At 47.6% G+C, this 20,240-nt stretch overlaps 1 protein-coding gene across 1 annotated transcript; it reads left to right on the forward strand.

The window, feature by feature from the left end:
- Positions 1-6,445: 6,445 nt before the first annotated feature.
- On the forward strand, positions 6,446-13,715 carry SLC22A6 (solute carrier family 22 member 6). Its single transcript, XM_010983035.3, has 10 exons — positions 6,446-7,103; positions 7,422-7,525; positions 7,756-7,910; positions 9,117-9,285; positions 9,739-9,862; positions 10,005-10,120; positions 11,189-11,403; positions 11,515-11,623; positions 12,949-13,152; positions 13,429-13,715. Exons 1-10 carry the CDS (start codon positions 6,735-6,737, stop codon positions 13,517-13,519), a joined length of 1,656 nt encoding a protein of 551 aa, XP_010981337.3. The 5' UTR covers positions 6,446-6,734; the 3' UTR covers positions 13,520-13,715.
- The last annotated feature ends 6,525 nt before the right edge of the window (positions 13,716-20,240 follow it).

The raw sequence follows: 20,240 nt of genomic DNA on the forward strand, positions 1-20,240 counted from the left end.
AATATCCACCACCGTGTTTACCAAGTTTCCTCCAATCACAGTAGAAAGTCCGGTCCTCCCTTGGGACTCTGCATCCAGCCTCTCCCACCAGCAGCCATCTGCTTTCCCGCTTAGGTCTCTGCCCATTCCCTCTCTCCTGGCTCCTTCCTATCACCTGTTGAATAATCTCTCTTATCTCAACACAAATCAAGCAAACCAGCCAACTTTCCTTGGATGCCATATCTCCCTCCAGGGGCCACACTGTCTCTTTCTCCCTCCCCTTTGCAGGCAAACTTCACAAAGTTGCTGCCTGCCTCCCTTACCTCCACTTTCTAACCTCATCCAAACTTGCTCTGGCTCCCACCCTTCCCTGAAACTGCCTTCACTGAGGACACTCATCACCCCCACGCTGAATCCATAGGTCACTTGTCACCCCTTCTCTTACTTGACCTTACAGCAGATTTCATTCATTCTGTCGGTCATGCCCTCCTTCCCTGGTTTCTGAGATGCCATGTGCTTACAGCTGCCTCCCATACTCTGGCTGCTCCTTCTGTCTCCTTTGCGGTTTCCTATAAATGCTATGGCGGTCGCTTTGCCTATCCTTCCTCAAAGGTCTACCTCCCCAGAACCTGCTAACTGAACAGTTACATGACCCTACACCTCTCTGGTCATGATTGATTGGATCAGAGGGTACTCTGGATCCAAATCTCATTAATTCCATGTTCCCTCCTGGGCTGGGATTTGGGTCATGGAGATTCTAGACTATCATTTGTTTCCTGTCCTGGGAAGGCAAGTTAGCACGAGGGTGGGCTGGCCCAGATGAAAGTAAGCAGAGAAAGCCAATTGCAGAGAAAGAATAAAGCAGGTACACAGAGACATGACCAGGAGACACAATGGACCCAGATAAACAGAGCTGGTGAGACCATTTGCATTGATTCTCAGTGGATTCCAGATCCCAGTTCCCTCTCAGCCCTGGATGCTCTTTCTGCTCTGGGTTCTATTAAATATCCTGAATTCTCTGAATAAACTCCTTTTTAAAAAGCTAAACTCAAGGGTTTCTGTTCCTGATAACCAAACCATTCCAAGAGCAATTCCTTTATCATCTCAATGCTGACATTTCTCAAAATCCTTTCCTAGGACCTCTTCCTCTAGGATTCTTTACCAGCACTGTCCAATGAAAATATAATGCAAGCCACTCATGTAATTTAAAAATTCCTAGCAGCTATTTTTAAATTAAAAAGATGAAATTAATTTTAATAATATATTACATACTATAACAATATATTTTATTTAGCCCAATATATCCATGTATTACCATTTCAACTTGTGATCAATATAAAAGTTATAAGTGAGATATTTTATAAAAGGCTTTAATTCATACTAAATCTTCAAAATCTGGTTTGTATTTGACCCTAGTAGCATATCTCCATTCCAAGTAGCTAAGTTCCAGCACTTAGTAGGAGGTAAGAGCTAATGGCTACCATACTGAGTAATGCAGACACACTGCAGGGCTTCAGTTATCAGCCACAGAGCTAATTATTCTCAAATCTGTATTTAGATATTTGCAAGAGAGAACCTAATAAACATGAACCAGCCCATACCGCACCTCCACTTCAACTTTTTGGTGACTTCTCTTTGGGATAAATTCCAAACTCTGTTGCAAAGCTTGTCATGATCAGGCCCCAACCTGCCCCAAGGGTTTTTGTCTTCACTTCTCTTATGCCTGCCCTTCCCACGTGCCTAGCATTTGACTTCTCCCCATCCCACCTTCACCACACTTGGCTTAGGGTCAGCTGACAATGGGGCCACCAATGCCTCCCCTTGGCATGAGTAGGTCTCAACCTCGATGGAGAAGAATTGGGCTCAGTGAAGAACACTAGCCCCCTCACTTCAACCCCATCTTTCAGTTCTCCAGAATTCATGGTAGCTCCCAGGATGTCCTAGCCATGACCATTCCTGCACTGTATCTGGGTGGTTATTGCAAAGACCCAAAGGAAGGTAAGGGAAGATGCCCAGGAAAGCACTTCCTAGCCACATGTTCAGGACTCCTGGTGAACTGGGATGCTGGTCAGGATGTACTGACCTCCCCCCACCATAGGACCCATTCCTCTTGCCATTCCCAAACCCCCATTCTGGATTTCACTCTGTCCAACTCTGCTTCTTCCTCTACAACTCCAGGTCCTCCAGGTTTCCCTACATCTTTCTCTCTGTCCCTGGACTGGGAGGCTCAGTGAATTGCCTCATTGAATTGAGGCAACTGGCTCAGTGAATTGCCATCCAGTTTGGAGTGCGTCGCTTGGGAAGCATCCTCATGCTGAGCCAATTCTTTGATTACTAGACTCAAGTCCAGCCTTTAATGGCAGTCTTTGGATGAATTTCTAATCTCTGAATGAATTTCTAACCTCACCCATTGGCCAGGGTAGACAGGCCACAAGGTTTAAAGCTCACAATTTGGCTCCTTGCTCAGAATGTTGCTGTGGGCCTGGCAAGCACTTGGAGTCTGCCAGAATTCTCTCCAGGTCAATCAGTTCAAACTCACACTTAGGGCATGTGATCTGAGCAAAGGTGTTTTCTTTATCTGTAAATTATTTATTTGAAAAGTCTCACAAAATAATCAAAATCAAAACCACAGGTAGTCACACACCTTAAATCCCATTTATTTAACAGAATAAAATTTTGCAAAATCTGGATGACTCAGAAAATCTGGGATATGTAATGGCTGCTAACATGGCAGAAAGAGCAATGAAATCAAAAGGGCTGAGTTCTAGATTTGCATGTTGTGTGGTCATGGACAAATCCCTTGCCTACTCTGGGCCTTGGTCTCCTTACCTGCACAAGGAGAAGTTTTCACCTGTGTGATAGCATTCATTTCTAATGGCATGTGGTTCCATGGCTCTTGGCCATTCAGAAGTCTCCAGATCTGACCCCTTCTCAGCGAGCATGGCTAGAACTTAAGTCCACATTCCTGTCAGCACAGAGGAGTCCAACCCTGGGTGTTTATGAACCAAAATGTCCCTAAAGGATAGTTCCTGGCTCTACAAATCATTTGCCATGGGAGCATTTCTATCCAGGAACTCTCCATGAGCTAGGAGGCTGGTAGGGAATCCTCTCACTAACCAAATGATCCCAGGAACCAACTGCAACTGAGCCCCTAGTTTCCAGCTGAGCCTTTTACAGACTGAGCCTGGCTTGGAGCTGGTCAGGCACTAGGGAGGGAGCTTCTTCCCCAGGCGGGACTGGACACAGGCTCAGAGAAGGAGGGTGTTTGTAGGGGCCCATCATCTCCCGCACTGCCCTCAGCACTCCATCCACTCCCCCATGAGGGCACCAAGTCCTGGCAGGAGACTGGCCCCAGAACCCCCAAGCTGTTTGTCCAGCTGTCCTCACATCTCCAGGCCACAAGGCTCTTATATACCTTGGCCTGGAGAATGTTGTCAGGCATCTGGACACCAAACGGGCACCAGCCCAGAACCAACACTGGGTGGGAGGAAGGAGGCTGGGCGGAGCCACATCCCTCTTTGGGCCCTCCTCTATTCTCTTCTGTACACATGAGATCCAATGGTCTCCAAGACCTCTTTAGCTGGGCAGTCGACACCTCTAGAGTAGCAGTTAAAAACTTGACTTTGATGTTAGGCAGAATAGATTTGAACCTGTCTAAGACATTATATACCCCAGGACGTTAATAGACAATAAACACTCTCCCAGCTTAATACACAAAAGTATAGATTGTGTAATCTGTACAATGATAACAGCATCTTGACTCCTTACACGAGAAGTTGGAAATCAAACTGCTTGCCCTCAACAAGACTTGGGGATTTGTGCCCATGAGAATTGACAAATGCCCCTTCCCTTCATGGCCCTTTGCATCAGCTAATTTGTACAGGACCTGGTACACCTCCTGTAAAAGTAATGGAATCCTAACAATCCATTGCGTTCAGACATATGCAAAATATCTGACGTGGGCTAGAGAAAGTCAGTAGAGGGAAGATTACAGAGAGGGACAGCCAGAGACCCAAAATGGTAACACACCACAAAGGGCAAGAAGGGATCTAGCAAAGTAACTCGAGCCCAGCAATCGAGTTAGAACACAGTGGGAAAGAGCGTTGACCTGGACAAGGGAGACCAGTCTTGATTCAGCTGCTCCAGTGGCAGAGCTGAGGGGCTAGGCACAGGTAGGCGAAGAGTTGCAATACTTCGGAGCCCGAGACACTCTGCTGTTACTCAGAAGAGGAAGAGGAGTTCTTGTCCTCACCTTGCAAACATTTCCGCACTCAAATATGAGTGTGGGGATTCTTAGAAATATTTTGGTAGGAGTCATCCATCTGACTGTAACATCCTTTGCCAAGCAGGTATGGGACTGATGATGACACAAGTCTGGGGTGTCTTTTAGGGCAGGTTTCACAACCTTAAGCACTAGTGACATTTTAGGTCTGGAAAAGTCTTGATTATGGGGCGCTGTCCCATGCCTTGTAGGATGCTCAGCAGCTTCCCTAGACACTACCCACTAGATGCCAATAGTACCAGCACCCCCAGTGGTGGCAACCAGACATTGCCAAATTTTCCCCGGGGGACAAAATCTCCCCCAGTGGAGAATCTCTGTTCTGAGGGTAGGATGTACTTAAGCATATCTTCTTTCTAAAATCAATGTGAGAGTCTCACCTTTTTACCAGAAACAAATAATAAGAACAGCTCAGGATCACTGAGCCGCAGGGCAGAGACTACCTTACGATCTTTACCGCTATTTGCTCATTTAACCCTCCAAAAACCCCGTGAGGCAGACACAATTATTATCCCCATCTTGCAAACAAGGACACTGAGATACAACGGAGTTTAGCAACTTGCTTATGGCAAGTGTGGAATGAGGACTTGGATCTAAGTAAACTGACTCCAGAGTCCATGTTTTATATAATATGCACTCAGCAAATTAAAAGCAAGAAGCTGCAACCTGCTTTCTTGGCATCCCCAACCCATGATCCAATCAGCAGGAGCCCATAAAAACCCATCCAATCAGACCCCGGCCCTGCCCTGAGCATGAATGACCAGGACTCGAGAGCCAAATTGTTGGAGGAAATCAAGTGATTATCTTAGAGTTGAGGTGAAAGTAAGTAAGTTCATGCTCATGGCAAAAGAAGAAGAAGAAGCAACACCTGCACCCCAGTGTTCATAGCAGCACTATTTACAATAGCCAAAACATGGAAACAGCCTAAATGTCCATCAACAGGTGACTGGATAAAGAAGATGTGGTATATTTATACAATGGAATACTACTCAGCCATAAAAACCGACAACATAATGCCATTTGCAGCAACATGGATGCTCCTGGAGAATGTCATTCTACGTGAAGTAAGCCAGAAAGAGAAAGAAAAATACCATATGAGATCGCTCATATGTGGAATCTAAAAAACAAAAACAAAAACAAACAAACAAATAAAAACAAAGCGTAAATAAAGGACAGAAATAGACTCACAGACAGGGAGTACAGACTTGTGGTTACCAGGGGGGTGGAGGGTGGGAAGGGATAGACTGGGATTTCAAAATTGTAGAATAGACTACACTGTATAGCACAGAGAAATATACACAAAATGTTATGATAACTCACAGAGAAAAAAATGTGACAATGAGTGTGTGTATGTCCATGAATAACTGAAAAATTGTGCTGAACACTGGAATTTGACACAACATTGTAAAATGATTATAAATCAATAAAAAATGTTAAAAAAAAAAAAAAAGAAGAAGAAGAAGAAGCTATAGACAGAAGACAAGACAATGGAAAACTTTGAACTAGGATAAGCAAGAAGGTAAAAGCTGAGACACTGGAAGGATCAATCTGCATCACGTATGATGTTGGTCTGAGGTCCCACTCCTTCAGAAGCAGCCTCCCACTTCTATTGTGTCTTCCAATTGAGCAAAGCAGTGGTCCTACAAGATGTAAGCTTTCCCCGGAAGACCAAAGACCAGGGTAACCAATTTTAGCAAATAAGAACACAGGATACCCACTTAAGTTTGAATTTCAGCTGAATAATTTTTTAGTATAAGTATGCCCCCATGTAATATTAGGGACATACTTACACTAAAGAAAAAAATTTTGTTTGTTGACCTGAAATTCAAATTAACTGGGTGTCCTGTATTTTCTCTGGCAACTCTCCCCAAGGACAGACCATTTGGATGCTGTCCACAAGAAAGGACGGAAGCCCTGTAAGAGGCCAGCACGCATCCCAGAGCCCAGTTTTCTCACTAAAAGGAAGACAGAAAGGTCCCACCCCACCCGCTCCGGCCCCCAGATGCCCAGGTGGGCCCTCCCAGCCCATCGCCTCCCATCACCCCCACTTCAGTCTGCTCTCTCCTGCCCTTTGCACCCACTTGGAAAAATTCCACCGATAGAAGGATAGTCGGAGGGTTAATCCTTCTGATACCAAGTCACACTTTAACTCATTCCCTCCAGGCCAAGGATTAAATACTGCCCATTAGGGGTCAGGGCTACAGCAGACCCTGAAGCCTACGCAACGCCCCCCACCCAAAGTGAGCAGAGGCTGCAAAAGAAAGGCAGGAACAGGACAAAGAGAGAAGGAAGGAGGGGCAGCCTGGCCGGCTGCTGTCCCCCCGCGGAGCCAGCTCAAATTCAGTTCCAGGAGCAACTCAGCTACAGAAGCAACGGCAGGACCTCTCCTCCAGTGAAGAGCAGCAGGCAGACACGCAGACAGAGGGCCTGGGACTGGAAGTCCTCAGCCCCCAGCCGCTCGGCCAGGCCTGGCCCCATGGCCTTCAATGACCTCCTGCTGCAGCTGGGGGGCGTCGGCCGCTTCCAGCAGATCCAGGTGGCTCTGGTGGTCCTGCCCCTGTTCCTGTTGGCTTCCCACAACACCCTGCAGAACTTCACCGCCGCCATCCCCAGCCACCATTGCCGCCCACCTGCTCACAGCAACCTCAGCGAAGATGGGGGGCTGGCGGCCTGGCTGCCGCAGGACAGGCAGGGGCAGCCCGCATCCTGCCTCCGCTTCACCTCCCCACAGCGGGGACCACCCTTTCCCAATGGCACAGAGACCAACGGCACGGGGGCCACCGAGCCCTGCAGCGACGGCTGGATCTACGACAACAGCACGTTCCCTTCCACCATCGTGACAGAGGTGAGGAGACCTGGGCCCTCCTGCTCTGAGACATACACACGCATGCACGCGTGCACAGACTATTGCAGACTCTCCAGAGGCCAAGATGGGAAAATGGAGAAAGGGGTTCAGGACGGGAGCCTTTGTAGAAAAGGTGGATGTGGGAGTCGTGGGGTCAGGAAAGTCTCTCAGCTCCTGAGACCGAGGAGACAAGCAGCTAGGAGAAGCATCAGGAGAAGAAGGTGACACAGACCTCAGAGGGCCAGCCGGAAGGAGGGTAAGGCACTGCCCTGCGGCCCAGGCTCACCGCAGCCTGACCTTTGCCCCCTCTCCCCACAGTGGGACCTCGTGTGCTCTTACAGGGCCTTACGGCAGCTGGCTCAGTCCTTGTACATGGTGGGGGTGCTTCTCGGAGCCATGATATTCGGGTACCTGGCAGACAGGTCAGTCCTGGGCAGGGCCAGGGAACCAGGCTGGGACTGGGGGATCCTCAGCTGGGCTCAGGGGGGCGGTCGGCATTCCCAGCTGGGACTGGTTTGATGACCAACAGCACCAACCTCATGAGAGGTCACGGGCCCTGGGCTCCCCTAGGGCTAGTGCCCCTCTCCCAGATCAGCCTGGCCCCTGCTGGCCCTCCGGACCCCTGCTGCCTCAGGTCTTCCCTCCCCCACAGGCTGGGCCGCCGGAAGGTGCTGATCTTGAACTACCTGCAGACGGCCGTGTCGGGGACCTGCGCCGCCTTCGCTCCCAACTTCCCCGCCTACTGTGCCTTCCGGCTCCTCTCGGGCATGTCGCTGGCTGGCATCGCCCTCAACTGCGTGACACTGAGTGAGGGAGGCCCGGAGGGCAGGGCGGGTCCCTATGCACTCCTCTCCAACCTCCCAGCCCCTTGACTCCTTTCCAGCCTCCTCCCCCAGCCCACCCCTCCTGCACTCAGCCTGCTCTCGGCCTGTCCTTCGGGTCTGCCCTTCCAGCCAACATAACAGCCTTTTTCCCTGGGCTCACAGCATCCTGTACTCTCATTTAGACACAGGATTGCAAACCCCATTTTTAGGGCCAGGTAGTTCCCATAAAAGATTGAAGCAGATGAGAGGCATTAGGGAGTGGTGAGGACTGTCTCCAAAGGAGAGTCACAGCAATCCAAGATGCCACAGCCACTCAGCTGCTGGAACCAAGAAGTTTCAGGGCTGTCAGACTGTTCCCCCTTCCTTTCGTCAATGTAAAATATTTCAATTTTTTAGTGTTTACAATTAATTCTAATGTTTTTAACATAGGGCAAGCCAGCATCATGTAGACCAAAAGCATTTATGGGCTGAGCATGGCCTGTCCACAAGCCATCAAAGTGCATCCTCTGATAGGTCACCCCCCTTTTCCCCTGTTTCTCAGATGAGGAACCCAAGGCTGGGGAGAAGGGAAAGGGTTTACCCAAGCCCAGGAGGGAACCTAAGGATTCAGATTCTCTGGACTAAAGAAATTAAGTGGGACTGGGCTAGGGCTGGAGCAGGACACCTAGAGAATCCAGCCCCAAAGCCCAGTCTGAGCTCTCAAGCCAATGCCCCAGCAGCCGAATCAGGAGCGCACAAGGACCGCAGCAGAGAGGTGGTCCCCCTCCGACCTCAATTCTCCAGGATGGATGAAAGCCACTGCCCCCCTCTGAGCTGCTCTGGCCACTAAGGCTGGAATCCAGCCCAGGCTGAGGACGACCAGAGGCATGGGGGCTGTTGATGATGAACTGAGCGGTCAGAAGCACCCCAAAGGGAAACAGGTCCCTGGCCAGGACAGTCGGCTGGGGAGGAGCAAAAATGCAGCAAGGGAGTGAAGCGGACAACTCCTGGGAATTCCAAACCTATTTCCCCCTCCCTACCTCCACCACAGTCCCCCTGCCACGGCACCTAACCTCATTTGATGCATCTTCCGCTGAGCCTTGGGACAGACCAAGGTGTAGACGGAGAGAGGGGTCTTGGCCTGCACCAGGGGTCTTCACCCACCTGGCACCCAGTAAGGTGCACCACTCCATTCTAACCCTCTTTTCAGATGTGGAGTGGATGCCCATCCACACACGGGCCTATGTGGGCACCCTAATTGGCTATGTCTACAGCCTGGGCCAGTTTTTCCTAGCTGGTGTGGCCTACGCTGTGCCCCACTGGCGCCACCTGCAGCTGCTGGTCTCCGTGCCCTTTTTTGCCTTCTTCATCTACTCCTGGTACGTTGGGTCCATGGTGGGTGGGGATGCCACAGGAGCCCAGAGGGATACGAGGGACAAGAATTCCCCCAGATCTTGCCACACACTCCACCCCACAGAATTAGGGAAGGTCAAACCCAGGCCGGTGACTCAGTGTGATAAATAGGGAAACTAGACTGCAGGCAGAAGGACTTGCCCCAAGGTGTCCAGTTTTCTGGCTTTCCCCAGGTCTCCAGTCTGCCTGCACTGCTCCCTTTACCCAGCACCCAAGAGCTGAGCTCCCATGCTGGGGAATGAGTCATCACCAAGCTGGGCACTGCTCTGTGGTCCTAGAGAAAGAGACTTGGCAAAGTCCTGGGTTCCCAGCCTTAAATAAAGTCCCACTGCAGATCTCTGGAAAGCCCACACCCTACCTCCAGCCCAAATGACTGGGACTGGAGCCATGCCAACACGCACACTCACCCCTGCTCCCAGGTTCTTCATCGAATCGGCCCGCTGGTACTCCTCTTCTGGGAGACTAGACCTCACCCTGAGGGCCCTGCAGAGAGTGGCCTGGATCAATGGGAAGAGAGAAGAGGGGGCCAAGCTAAGTATGGAGGTGAGACCCCCAAGACCTCCCCTGACAGCCCACCAGGGCCCCATCCCCAAAACCAAGACTCAGAGGGCTTCTCTGAATCAGGGGCTAGGCTGGGAAGAGCTCCTGGAGAAGTCCAAGCCCTGAACCCCATCCATCCCGGCAGGTGCTCCAGGCCAGTCTGCAGAAGGAGCTGACCATGGCCAAGGGCCAGGCCTCGGCCTTGGAGCTGCTGCGCTGTCCCACCCTTCGCCGCCTCTTCCTCTGCCTCTCCATGCTGTGGTAGGCCCAGACAAACAGACTGATGGACAGACAGACAGACCAAGAGACAAAAGGCAGGGTGGGGAAAGAGTGGGTGCAGTGGGTAGAAGGCAGACAAGAGGCAGGAAGTCAGCAGACCAGCCACAAGAGGCAGTAATCCTCCACCAGAGAGTCTTGAAGAACCAGATGACCTCCAGTATCTATTCACTTCCAGTCCCCAAACTAAGCGTCAGTCTCTCCATATTCTTCTCCTTTTATCAGCTCTCTTTCAATTTGGAAACACCTCCATATTGGATTGGTGGCCCCCAGAGTCACCAGAATTATATCAAAAGGCAGAGACAAGTCTGGCTTCCAAAACATTTGAAGACTTTACCAGCCTTGGGGTGCCTGCAGGAAACACAGGCACAGGCAATAAGATGCCTAAAGCTCCCCTCTGAAAGTACACTTCGGCCAAAGTTGATAACAGCCAAACACCTTCCTTTCCTGTTGCAATATTCGCCTTTGCCGTTTTTATGTCCCATCTTCCCAACCCCATCGTCACAGCAGTCCCACTGCAGTTGAGGGAAACATGGTCAGGAGTCAAAAGGAACAATCTTGCCAATAAATTCTTTGCTTCCAATTTGGGACTTACTTTGGGGTGAGGGTTCCATCCAATAACCTGAGCTTTATCTTCTGGGCTCTTGACTTCTCAAGAAGCACAATACCCATCCCAGGACCACGGACAGATCCTGGAAGGCTCTGGCCTCTCCCAATACCTTGACCTTAAAGACACGGTCTGGATATCCACCTGCCTTCCTTCAGTCCAGTATCCATAGATAAAATAAAGACGAAAACTATGTAAGTCCTACAAGGCAACTAAGTGAAAATTCCCTAAGACACTGGGGGCACTATTAGAAGACTGAGAAATTTAGGGTATTAGAGGACTATCCCAATACTTGAAGTGCATATTAAATGTCAGAAGAAACATTAGCCAAGGCGGATTCCAGACTCTTCAGCAGGGTACCCTGTGCAGCTCACCCCTGTTTTGGATAAGCACCTCCCCTCTTAAGCTTCCTAATAAACTCCATACCCTTCAACCCTCCCCACTAGGTTTGCTACTAGCTTTGCTTACTATGGGCTGGTCATGGACCTGCAGGGCTTTGGGGTCAGCATCTACCTAATCCAGGTGATCTTTGGTGCTGTGGACCTGCCTGCCAAACTTGTGTGCTTCCTTATCATCAACAATATGGGCCGCCGGCCTGCCCAGATGGCCTCACTGCTGCTGGCAGGCATCTGCATCCTGATCAATGGAGTGATACCCCGGGGTGAGCACCCATGAGCATCTTGGTACCTCATCTTTGGCCATATCCTCAGACATGACCCAACTGCTCAGCCCCCACTCTCGAGACCCCACTGACACCCTCCTTTCTCTGTAGATCAGTCCATTGTCCGAACCTCTCTTGCTGTGCTGGGGAAGGGCTGCCTGGCTTCCTCCTTCAACTGTATCTTCCTGTACACTGGGGAGCTGTACCCCACAATGATCCGGTGAGTGGGAATTTAATGGGAGGGGTTTTGGAGCAAGACATTCCCCTGCACACAGGTCAGATCCCAGCACATGGTCCAGTGTGCCCCAGCCCAAGGCCCCCTCCCAACACCCATCAGTGCAAAGTCCCTGTCAGCCACTCAGTACACACTTCGTGGCTAACACAGTTGTGGCTGCCCCCAATCCTTACCTGACCTGAGAAGATCTCAAAAGGAGCCACCAACTGGGATAGGGTAGGGAGATAAGAAGACACATCTCACAGGCAGTTAATTGAAGTCCTCCCTGAGTCTCCAAAGCGCAAATTAGAAGCTGCCATGAAATCTAAATTCCATCTTTAAACCAAATGCTATGTCTAAAACCAAAGACCACAAACATGAAAGTAATTTCTTATCACAAGAGCCACAGTTAATAATGGTGGTACTAGTGGTTGTATGGATAAACATAGCACCAATTTTTTGAGTGCCAAGGATAGAGGGAGGTGGTATTTCTCAATTAAGACGCAAGAAACACATGTCTATTTTAAGGATGGAATGCCAAATTCATATGAGATGTCAAAGAAATGCCAGGCTTCTCCAGGCTACTTAGAATGAGAACCCTGAGAGGTCATGGTTTCTGTCCTGTACCCTCATGGGACTGCACTGAAAGAACAATAGTATAAAGCACCTACTATGTGTCAGGCACTGTCAAACTTTTTACAAATATCAATTCATTTGATCCTCATAGCAAGCTTATGAGGCAGATATTATGATAATTTCCATTTTCCAAATGAGAAAACTGAGCCACAGAGAGGTTAAGTGACTTGCCCAAGGTCATACAGCTTATAAATCAGGAAGCTCAGATTTGAACCCAAGCAGTTTATCTCTGGAGTCAAAGTGTTTAACCTCTGCTCTCATAGAGAATGTTCTTTACATGCAGATTTCAGATTCCTTCCCCTGGGGATTCTAATCCAATAGGTCTGTGTGGGGCTGGGGCAACAGCAAATCAAATCCCCCAGGTGATCTGAGAACAACTGGCCCAACTCAGCTGTCACATTTGACAGTTCAGGAAGCTGAGGTCTAGAGAAGAAAAGAGACTTCCCCCAAGATCACATAGTAAGCTAAGGGCAGAGGCAAAATTTGAACTCTTGATTCTCTGGCCAGAGCCCTTCCCAACCTGTTTTTTGAAAAAAATATCCAAACAAACGCCAAATTGGTTAGCTAATCATATGGGGAACAGAGGAGGCACCAGGGGGTTTCCTGGGTCTGAGCTGCCCTGGCCTCAAATTCAGCCAGAACCTCAGCATTCATGCCAGAACACTTACCGACACCATCCGCCCTGAGCCCCACAGGCAGACAGGCTTGGGAATGGGCAGCACTCTGGCCCGAGTGGGCAGCATTGTGAGCCCACTGGTGAGCATGACGGCGGAGATCTACCCCTCCGTGCCTCTCTTTATCTACGGCGCTGTCCCAGTGGCTGCCAGCTGTGTCGTGGCCCTCTTGCCGGAGACACTGGACCAGCCACTGCCAGATACCGTGCAGGACGTGGAAGACAGGTGACTTGCCCCGGGTCACACGTTCAGGCTGGGGTGGCTTTGAGACTCAAACTCAAGCCTACTCTTCCAAGCCAGGGCTCTTTGTCCCTGTTTCTCCAGTTGGCTGAGAGTCTCCCAGAGTCCTCCCTGGGGTTCGCGGCTCCAAGGGGTGGTAGATGTTTGGGGTAGAGACCTGGTAGCTGGGCACAGCTAAATGGAGAGTCCCCTGGGACCCCGCGGCTCCCAGCCCTGGCCCGGAGGCTGCATACCCAGGGCACCACTCTCCTGCCCCCGCAGGAGGAAAGGGAAGAGGAGGCAGCAGCAACGAGAGCAGCAGAAGCAGATGGTCCCACTCCAGGTCTCAACACAAGAGAAGAACGGACTCTGAGCACTGAAAAGGAGCCTTACAAAGCCCTAAAGGAAGTGAGGACCCTACAGGTCCTGGACCACTCACATGAGAAGGGGGAGGGGGAATATGGCCCAAATGCTGGGGCTGTGGTTCAGGGAAGCACCGCCTCAGGGGTCCCCCCCCCGAACAGATGCCACGAAAACCACATCATTAAAAGGCTTGTCTGTGTATAGCATCTCCCTTTTTCTCTCTTGTCTCAAATATAACACATTCCACATGAGCCAGCTTCCAGCCCAAAAGGGCATACAGTCCAGTTCCCGCCCTCAACCCCCAGGACTTTACAGACCATCCCAGACAACTAGAGAAGAATCTCTTATCTTGGCCCCTTCCCCAGTCCTTTCTTTCCTCCCTCTTCCCTCCCTCTTTCTCTAACCTATCTAAATATTTCTGAGTTTTAAATACCTTATACCCCTCCCCTTCCCTATTAGGCTGGAAATTGACAAGGGATTAAAATGAAAGCAGCCAATCAGAGGCTTTGTTTCAGGTTCCTCCCCCTCCAGGAAAGCAAATAGGAATCTCAGGCAGCAAAGAAGGAGAAGAGAGAGCATCTGTGACATCAGGACACTGATCCCTGTTCCTCTGGATTCCAGCAGGATCTGGACTCAAAACCAGTTTGCCACTACTAACTCTGCATCTGGAGATTCAGCCTGCTAGCTACCCTGATCCTCACCCGCTGCACTTCCTGGCCATTCTGCTTCTCTGCTTTTGGCTGGCACTGGGCTGGTGAAAGGGAGGGAGGAGGGTGAGGGGAGGGTGGAACCCAGCCAGAGAGCCAGCACTGCTAATTTGATGCCAGGCACTGTCTTAAGCACTTTGCATACATTAACTCATTCAATCCTCCCAGTAACTTTCTAGAGATGTCTTATTATTATCCCCCATTTTACAGATAAGGAAATAAAGGCACAGAGTGGTTAAGTAACTTGCCCAAATTCACACAGCTATTAAATTGTGGAGTCAGGATTAGAAGCAGATCATCTAGGATATGTGTGCCTGACCCTCTCACTGCCTCACGGCCCTGGGACTTTGGCCTCTTCTATGCCCGGGGGGCGGGGGGGAGCGGGCTGTGCTTCTCCCACTCCTCCCTCCTGGGCTGAAAGGAGACAGAGAAGGGGAAGCAGGAAGATCACGTGGTAGGAACTGTGTGAAAGGAGGGATAGAAGGCAGTTTAGGGGTCACTGTCAGGAAAAGAGGAACGCATCAGCAAGGGAACTCCCTACAGGGAAGCTGGGGGATTAAGGGGTAATGTGGGGAGGCCATGGGAAAAGACAGCCCTGTTAACACCTACAGGTGGCAGGGATGAGGGGCCAGCCATACCCTCTACTACATATGCTTCTCAGCCTTGCTTTTCTGCTAGCATACTGCCCCTTACTCTTTCCCCTCGTCCTCTGGGGAAAGGCCACACTCTCAAGCTGTACAAGTTGCCTTCCAGGTGGGACCCCAGGGCTCCAACTGAGTCAGGGCAACCTGGAGAGAGGAAGTGACCTGGAGATTCCTTGAAAAAGCCACAGAGTCCCAGAAGAGCTCACAGCAGCTCAGAAAGCCAGAGGACAAATTGGGGAGGACCAAAATCACCATAACTCACCCCATATCTTGGACCATCTGCAGCCTTGGTGTTCTCCCATGGTGCTGACACTCCCCGTGCTCCCCAACAATTTCTTGGCAGGACCCAGTAGATGCCGGAGGGCCACCACCCCAACCCCTGCTACTCTTTTTCAGGCAGCATTGCCCTCACGACAGATGAGGGGCACCTAGGATGGCATCTTCACCAGCCTTGAGCAGGGATACAGGGCTGGAGCTGAGAGGCGGGGCACCTGGATCTAGCCCTGCTTCTGCAAATCTAGGGATCTGGGGACCAGTGACTTGCCCTACTCCTGGCTTAAAACCCTGCCAGCAACTCTGACTTGCCCTGACTCCTGGGGGTCTCTCATCTCTGTGCTTAGATCACCTGGCACTTGCATCTCCCTCAACCAGAGCCATTCTCTGACCTGCCCCAGCTGCATACAACCCCAAGTCCTGGTGCTGACTCAGACGGCTTACACAATTTGTGCAAACTCCATTTCCCCAGCACCTGATCTGGGACTTCCCGCAGTCACCCCATGCCCTTGACCAAATGGAATTCTACCTTCCTCCCACCCTTAGGTCACCAGTCTTACCCTGTCGTCCCAAGGAGTCACCCCCAAAATACTGGCTCACATCTCGTTCTCTTTTTTAAGTTTTTTTTTGTTTTTTTTTTTTTACTATTTCTGTTTTGGGGGGGGGATGGTAATTAGGTTTATTTATTTATTTTTAGAGGAGGTACTGGGAATTGAACCCAGGACCTTGTGCATGCTAAGCATGCGCTCTACCACTTGAGCTATATCCTCCCCCCTCACATCTCATTCTCTTGCCTTGGCCCTGAGCCCGAGTTCTAGGACTGTCATGCACCACCCCAGTGACCTCTGAGGCCACCCTCAATTTCTCTACCTGCAGCCCTGAGCACTTCCTGGCCAGGACGGCACATTCAAGGAGTTCTTCAACTGCAGGACCCTGGTAGAGGGCTCACTGGAAGCTACCTCATCAGGTTCCACCTCTACATCCCACGCTTCAGTCCACACCAAGCTCCTCCACTAGGCTCTTCTCCCCACTTCTCAGGAGTTTACATGAGAACAGAGGCCCAGCCAGTTAAGCTTTTTATATCATGCATGGGTTGAATAATGGATGTCCAAAGATGTCCACGTCCTAATCCCTGGAACCTATGAATATATGTTAACTTACATGGTAAAAGGGACTTTGCAGATATGATTAAGTTAAGGATCTTGAGATGAGGAGATTATCTTGGGTTACCTGCATGGGCCCGATGTGACTACAATAGTCCTTTTAAGAGAGAGGCAGGAGACCAGAGTGGGTAACAGGAGATGTGACAACAGAAACAAGAGGTTGGAGTGATACAAGAAGGAACCACAAGCCAAGAAAAGCATGCAAGCAGCTTCTAGAAGCCAAAAAAGGCAAGGAAATGAATTTTCCCCTAAAATCCCAAGAAGGAATGTCCCCATGCCAACGTATTTATTTTAGACTTCTGACCTCCAGAACTATAAGAAAATTAATTTGTCCTGTTTTAAACCACTAAGTTTGTGACAATATATTACAACAGCAGTAAGAAACTAACACACATCCTTTATCCTCAGGCTCCTCCAAGGATCAACAACTGGCCTATAGAGCTTTTATTTTCCCATGCATTATGTTTTTGGTAGGGAAAGGGCTGTACTGTCTAAATCACCATAGGCCTCACTACTCCCTATTGTCCTACATCTGGTCAGAAGCACACAATTATGTTACCCTCTGACCCTTATAGTCATTTAAGTTTAGGACTCCTAGACTCCTCTCTGTTTAATCCCCACTTTGCCTTCACATGTTTATAAAATTGTGGAAGGAAAGATTTTTGTCACAAGTAGAGAGAGTAAAAGAAAAACACTGGGTGAGTCCCATTGTTCCATCGTCCCTCCTCTTTCAAGAAAACCATTTAACAATCATCTCTGAGATGTGACTGTTTCCATGTAGTTCATGTTGTAATCATAGAACTATAGTTGATTCCATGGCAAAAAGCTGGAGCAATAAGCTAGACAACCTTGAGGCTCAGTTGCCCTAACTGGCTCCAGAGAAGTCTGTTCCTGCTTCTCCTAAATGTCTCCCCCAAGAGAAACCCACACCCCAGTAGTGAGTTCCGTATGAGCCACACCCACAGAAGAAACCAAGTAGCCTGTTACGGCCTGAAATGGCCAAGGTTTAGATTTAGCTGATAGACAATGCTGAGTCTGGATGGGATGTCTGGAACTGTGGCAGCCATCTTGTGACCCAAGAAGAAAGCAGAGCAAAGACTAAGGCAGTAACTAAGAGTAACACAGTGGAAAGATCTAATCTAGGGGGTTGATGGTGTCACAAAGCCACGATAGAACCAACTCTGAAGCCAGCTAGATCTACCCTAATTGTTGAGGGTGAGAATTTAAATGTAAGTCCTCCTTATCCTCCTTATTCTTTAAGCCATTATAAGCTGGTTTTCTCTGACTTGCAGCCAAAGACATCTTAACTAATATACTTTTACAGATTTTTGAAATATAATAGACAGATAAGTAGTTGCCCATATTTATAGTGTAAGATTTGATGATTTTTGATAGATGCATATACCCGTAAAACCATCACCACAATCAAAACAATGAACATACCCTTTGCCTCCAAAACTTTCCTCTTGCCCTTTTTGTTCAGACGTCGCTTGCATTCTCTTGACAAACATCAAGGAGTAGAATGTCTGAGTAGTATGTAAGGTGAATGTGTAACTTTTTAGGAAACAGCCAGTTTTCCGAAGTGGTTGTAACAATTCACATTCCCACCAGCATTATGAGAGGGTTCCAGTTGCTCCACATATTTGCCAACTCTTGGTATGATTGATATTTTAAATTTTACCCATTGGAGTGAATCTTATTATAGTGTAGAGATATCTTATTATAGTTTTAATTTGCATTTCCCTAATGACTAGTGATGTTAAGAACCTTTCATGTGCTTATTTCCATCTAGATCTTTTCTTTAGTAAATGCTCAAAATTTTTGCACATTTTATTATTTGATTTATTTCTTATGACTGAGTTGGAAGCTTTGTTTAATGTATTCTCGAAACAAGAATGTACTCCTTTCATTTAAAATTCTCCAGAGTTGTTTTGGCTAGTCTAGATACTTTGTATTTCCATATAAATTTTAAAATCTTTTGTCAGATATGTGTTTTGAAAATATTTTCTACAAGTTTATAGCTTGTCATTTCACTTTCATAAGTGTCTTTTGAATAGCAAGTTTCTACATTTTCATAGTCTAATTTACTGATTTTTTTCTCTTAGAGTTCATGCTTTTTGTGTCTTACTTTTTAAAACTTTGCCAAACCCAAGGACACTAAAATTTTCTCTTACATTTTCTTATAGAAAGCTTATATAACTCTTACATGTCAGTCTATGATCCATTTTGAGATCTCGTGTATATTTTGTCAAATTTACCCCTAAGCATTTCATATTTTATGCTTTATTAATGATATTTTTATTTTTGTGTGTTGCCATTATATAGAAATTCACTTGACTTTTATACCTTGACCTCGCATCCTGCAAACTTTCTGAAATCACTTATTAGTCCTAGTAGCCTTTTTTATAGATTCCTTAGGATTTTCTACATAAAGAATCATGTCTGCAAATAAAGACAGATTTCCTTCTTTCCTCTCTGGAATTCTTTTTTTTTTTTTTTAACTGACATTATTACTCTGCTTAGAATCTCCAGTACAAAGTTAAATAAAAGTGGTGAGAGTGAATATCCTTGTTTTGTTCCTGAACTTAGGAGGAAAACACTTAGTCTTTCACAATTAAGTATCATGTTAGCTATAGTGTCCCCACAGATAATCCCTTCCCTTATCAGTTTGAAGAAGTTCCCTTTTATTCCTAGTTTGCTAAGAAGTTTAACCACGGACATTGTGGAGATTGAGTTTTGTCAAATGATCTTTCTGCATCTATTGAGATGATCGTAAAGTTTTTCTTTTTCAGTCTATTAATATGGTGAATTACATTAACTGATTTTTTTAATGTTAAATTAATGTTGCATTCCTAGGATAAACCCTACTTTATCAAGATACATTATGCTTTTTATATATTGTTGACTTAAATTTGATAAAATTATCAAATACTTTCAAAATAAGATCTTTGTATTTATCATCATAAAGGACATTGCTCTTTAGTTTTGGGGGGATTTTTGTTTTGGGTAATGTTTTTGCCTGGTTTCTGTAACAGAGTGTTATGGACTGAATGTTTGTTTCCCTCTGAAATTTGTATGTTGAAATCTAATCCCCAGTGTGGTGGTATTTAAAGGTGGGGTCTTTGGGAGAAAATCCCTCATGAGTGGGATTAGCATCCTTATAAAAGAAGGTCAGAGAGCTAGCTCTCTTTCCACCATGTAAGAGTACAATGAGAAATTAGTCATCTGCAAGCCATAAGAGACGTTCAGCGGAACCCAACCTTGCTGGCACCATCACCTCATCCTTCTAGCCTCCAAAACTGTGAGAAACAAACTTCTGTTTTTGAGAAGCCACCTAGTTTATGGCATTTTGTTATAGCAGCCAGAGCTTCCTAAGACACAAGGTAATGTTGCCTCATGGAATGATCTGTGGAGTGTTTTTATTCTTGAATTTTCTGTGATGTTTATGCAGAATTCGGCATTATCTCGTTCTTAAATGATTCACAGAATTAACCAGTGATATCACCAGCATTAGTCAAGCAGCAAATGCAAATGAGACCATGAGATTTCACTACACATCCATACAAACGGCTAAAATTCAAAAGATGGGCCATACAAGGCATTGGAAACAATGTAAAGTAACCAGAACTCTCATACATTGCCGATGGAAATAGAAAATGGGGAAAAACTTTGGAAAACAATTTGACAGTTTCTGTTAACGTTAAGTGTACACTTGCCATATGATCCAGCAATTCCACTTCTAGAAGTTTAGAGAAAAAATTAAAACATATGTCTACACATTGTAAACAAATAATCACAGCAGAGTTGTTTGCGATAGCCAAAAACTGGAAACAACTCAAATGTTCATCAATAGGTGAATGAATAAACACATTTTCGTACGTCCATACCATGAAATACTACTCAGCAATTAAAAAAGAATGAACTGTTGGTACACTACAACACTA

This window comes from Camelus dromedarius, chromosome 12 (assembly GCF_036321535.1).
Source record: "Camelus dromedarius isolate mCamDro1 chromosome 12, mCamDro1.pat, whole genome shotgun sequence".
Taxonomy (NCBI): domain Eukaryota; kingdom Metazoa; phylum Chordata; class Mammalia; order Artiodactyla; family Camelidae; genus Camelus; species Camelus dromedarius.

Bases quoted from the DNA above. Each gene is read 5' to 3' on its own strand.
- SLC22A6 (XM_010983035.3), top strand. From the start codon at position 6,735: ATGGCCTTCAATGACCTCCTGCTGCAGCTGGGGGGCGTCGGCCGCTTC. The intron at 7,526-7,755 runs GTCAGTCCTGGG...CCTCCCCCACAG, and splicing joins TTCGGGTACCTGGCAGACAG to GCTGGGCCGCCGGAAGGTGC. The intron at 13,153-13,428 runs GTGACTTGCCCC...CTGCCCCCGCAG, and splicing joins GTGCAGGACGTGGAAGACAG to GAGGAAAGGGAAGAGGAGGC.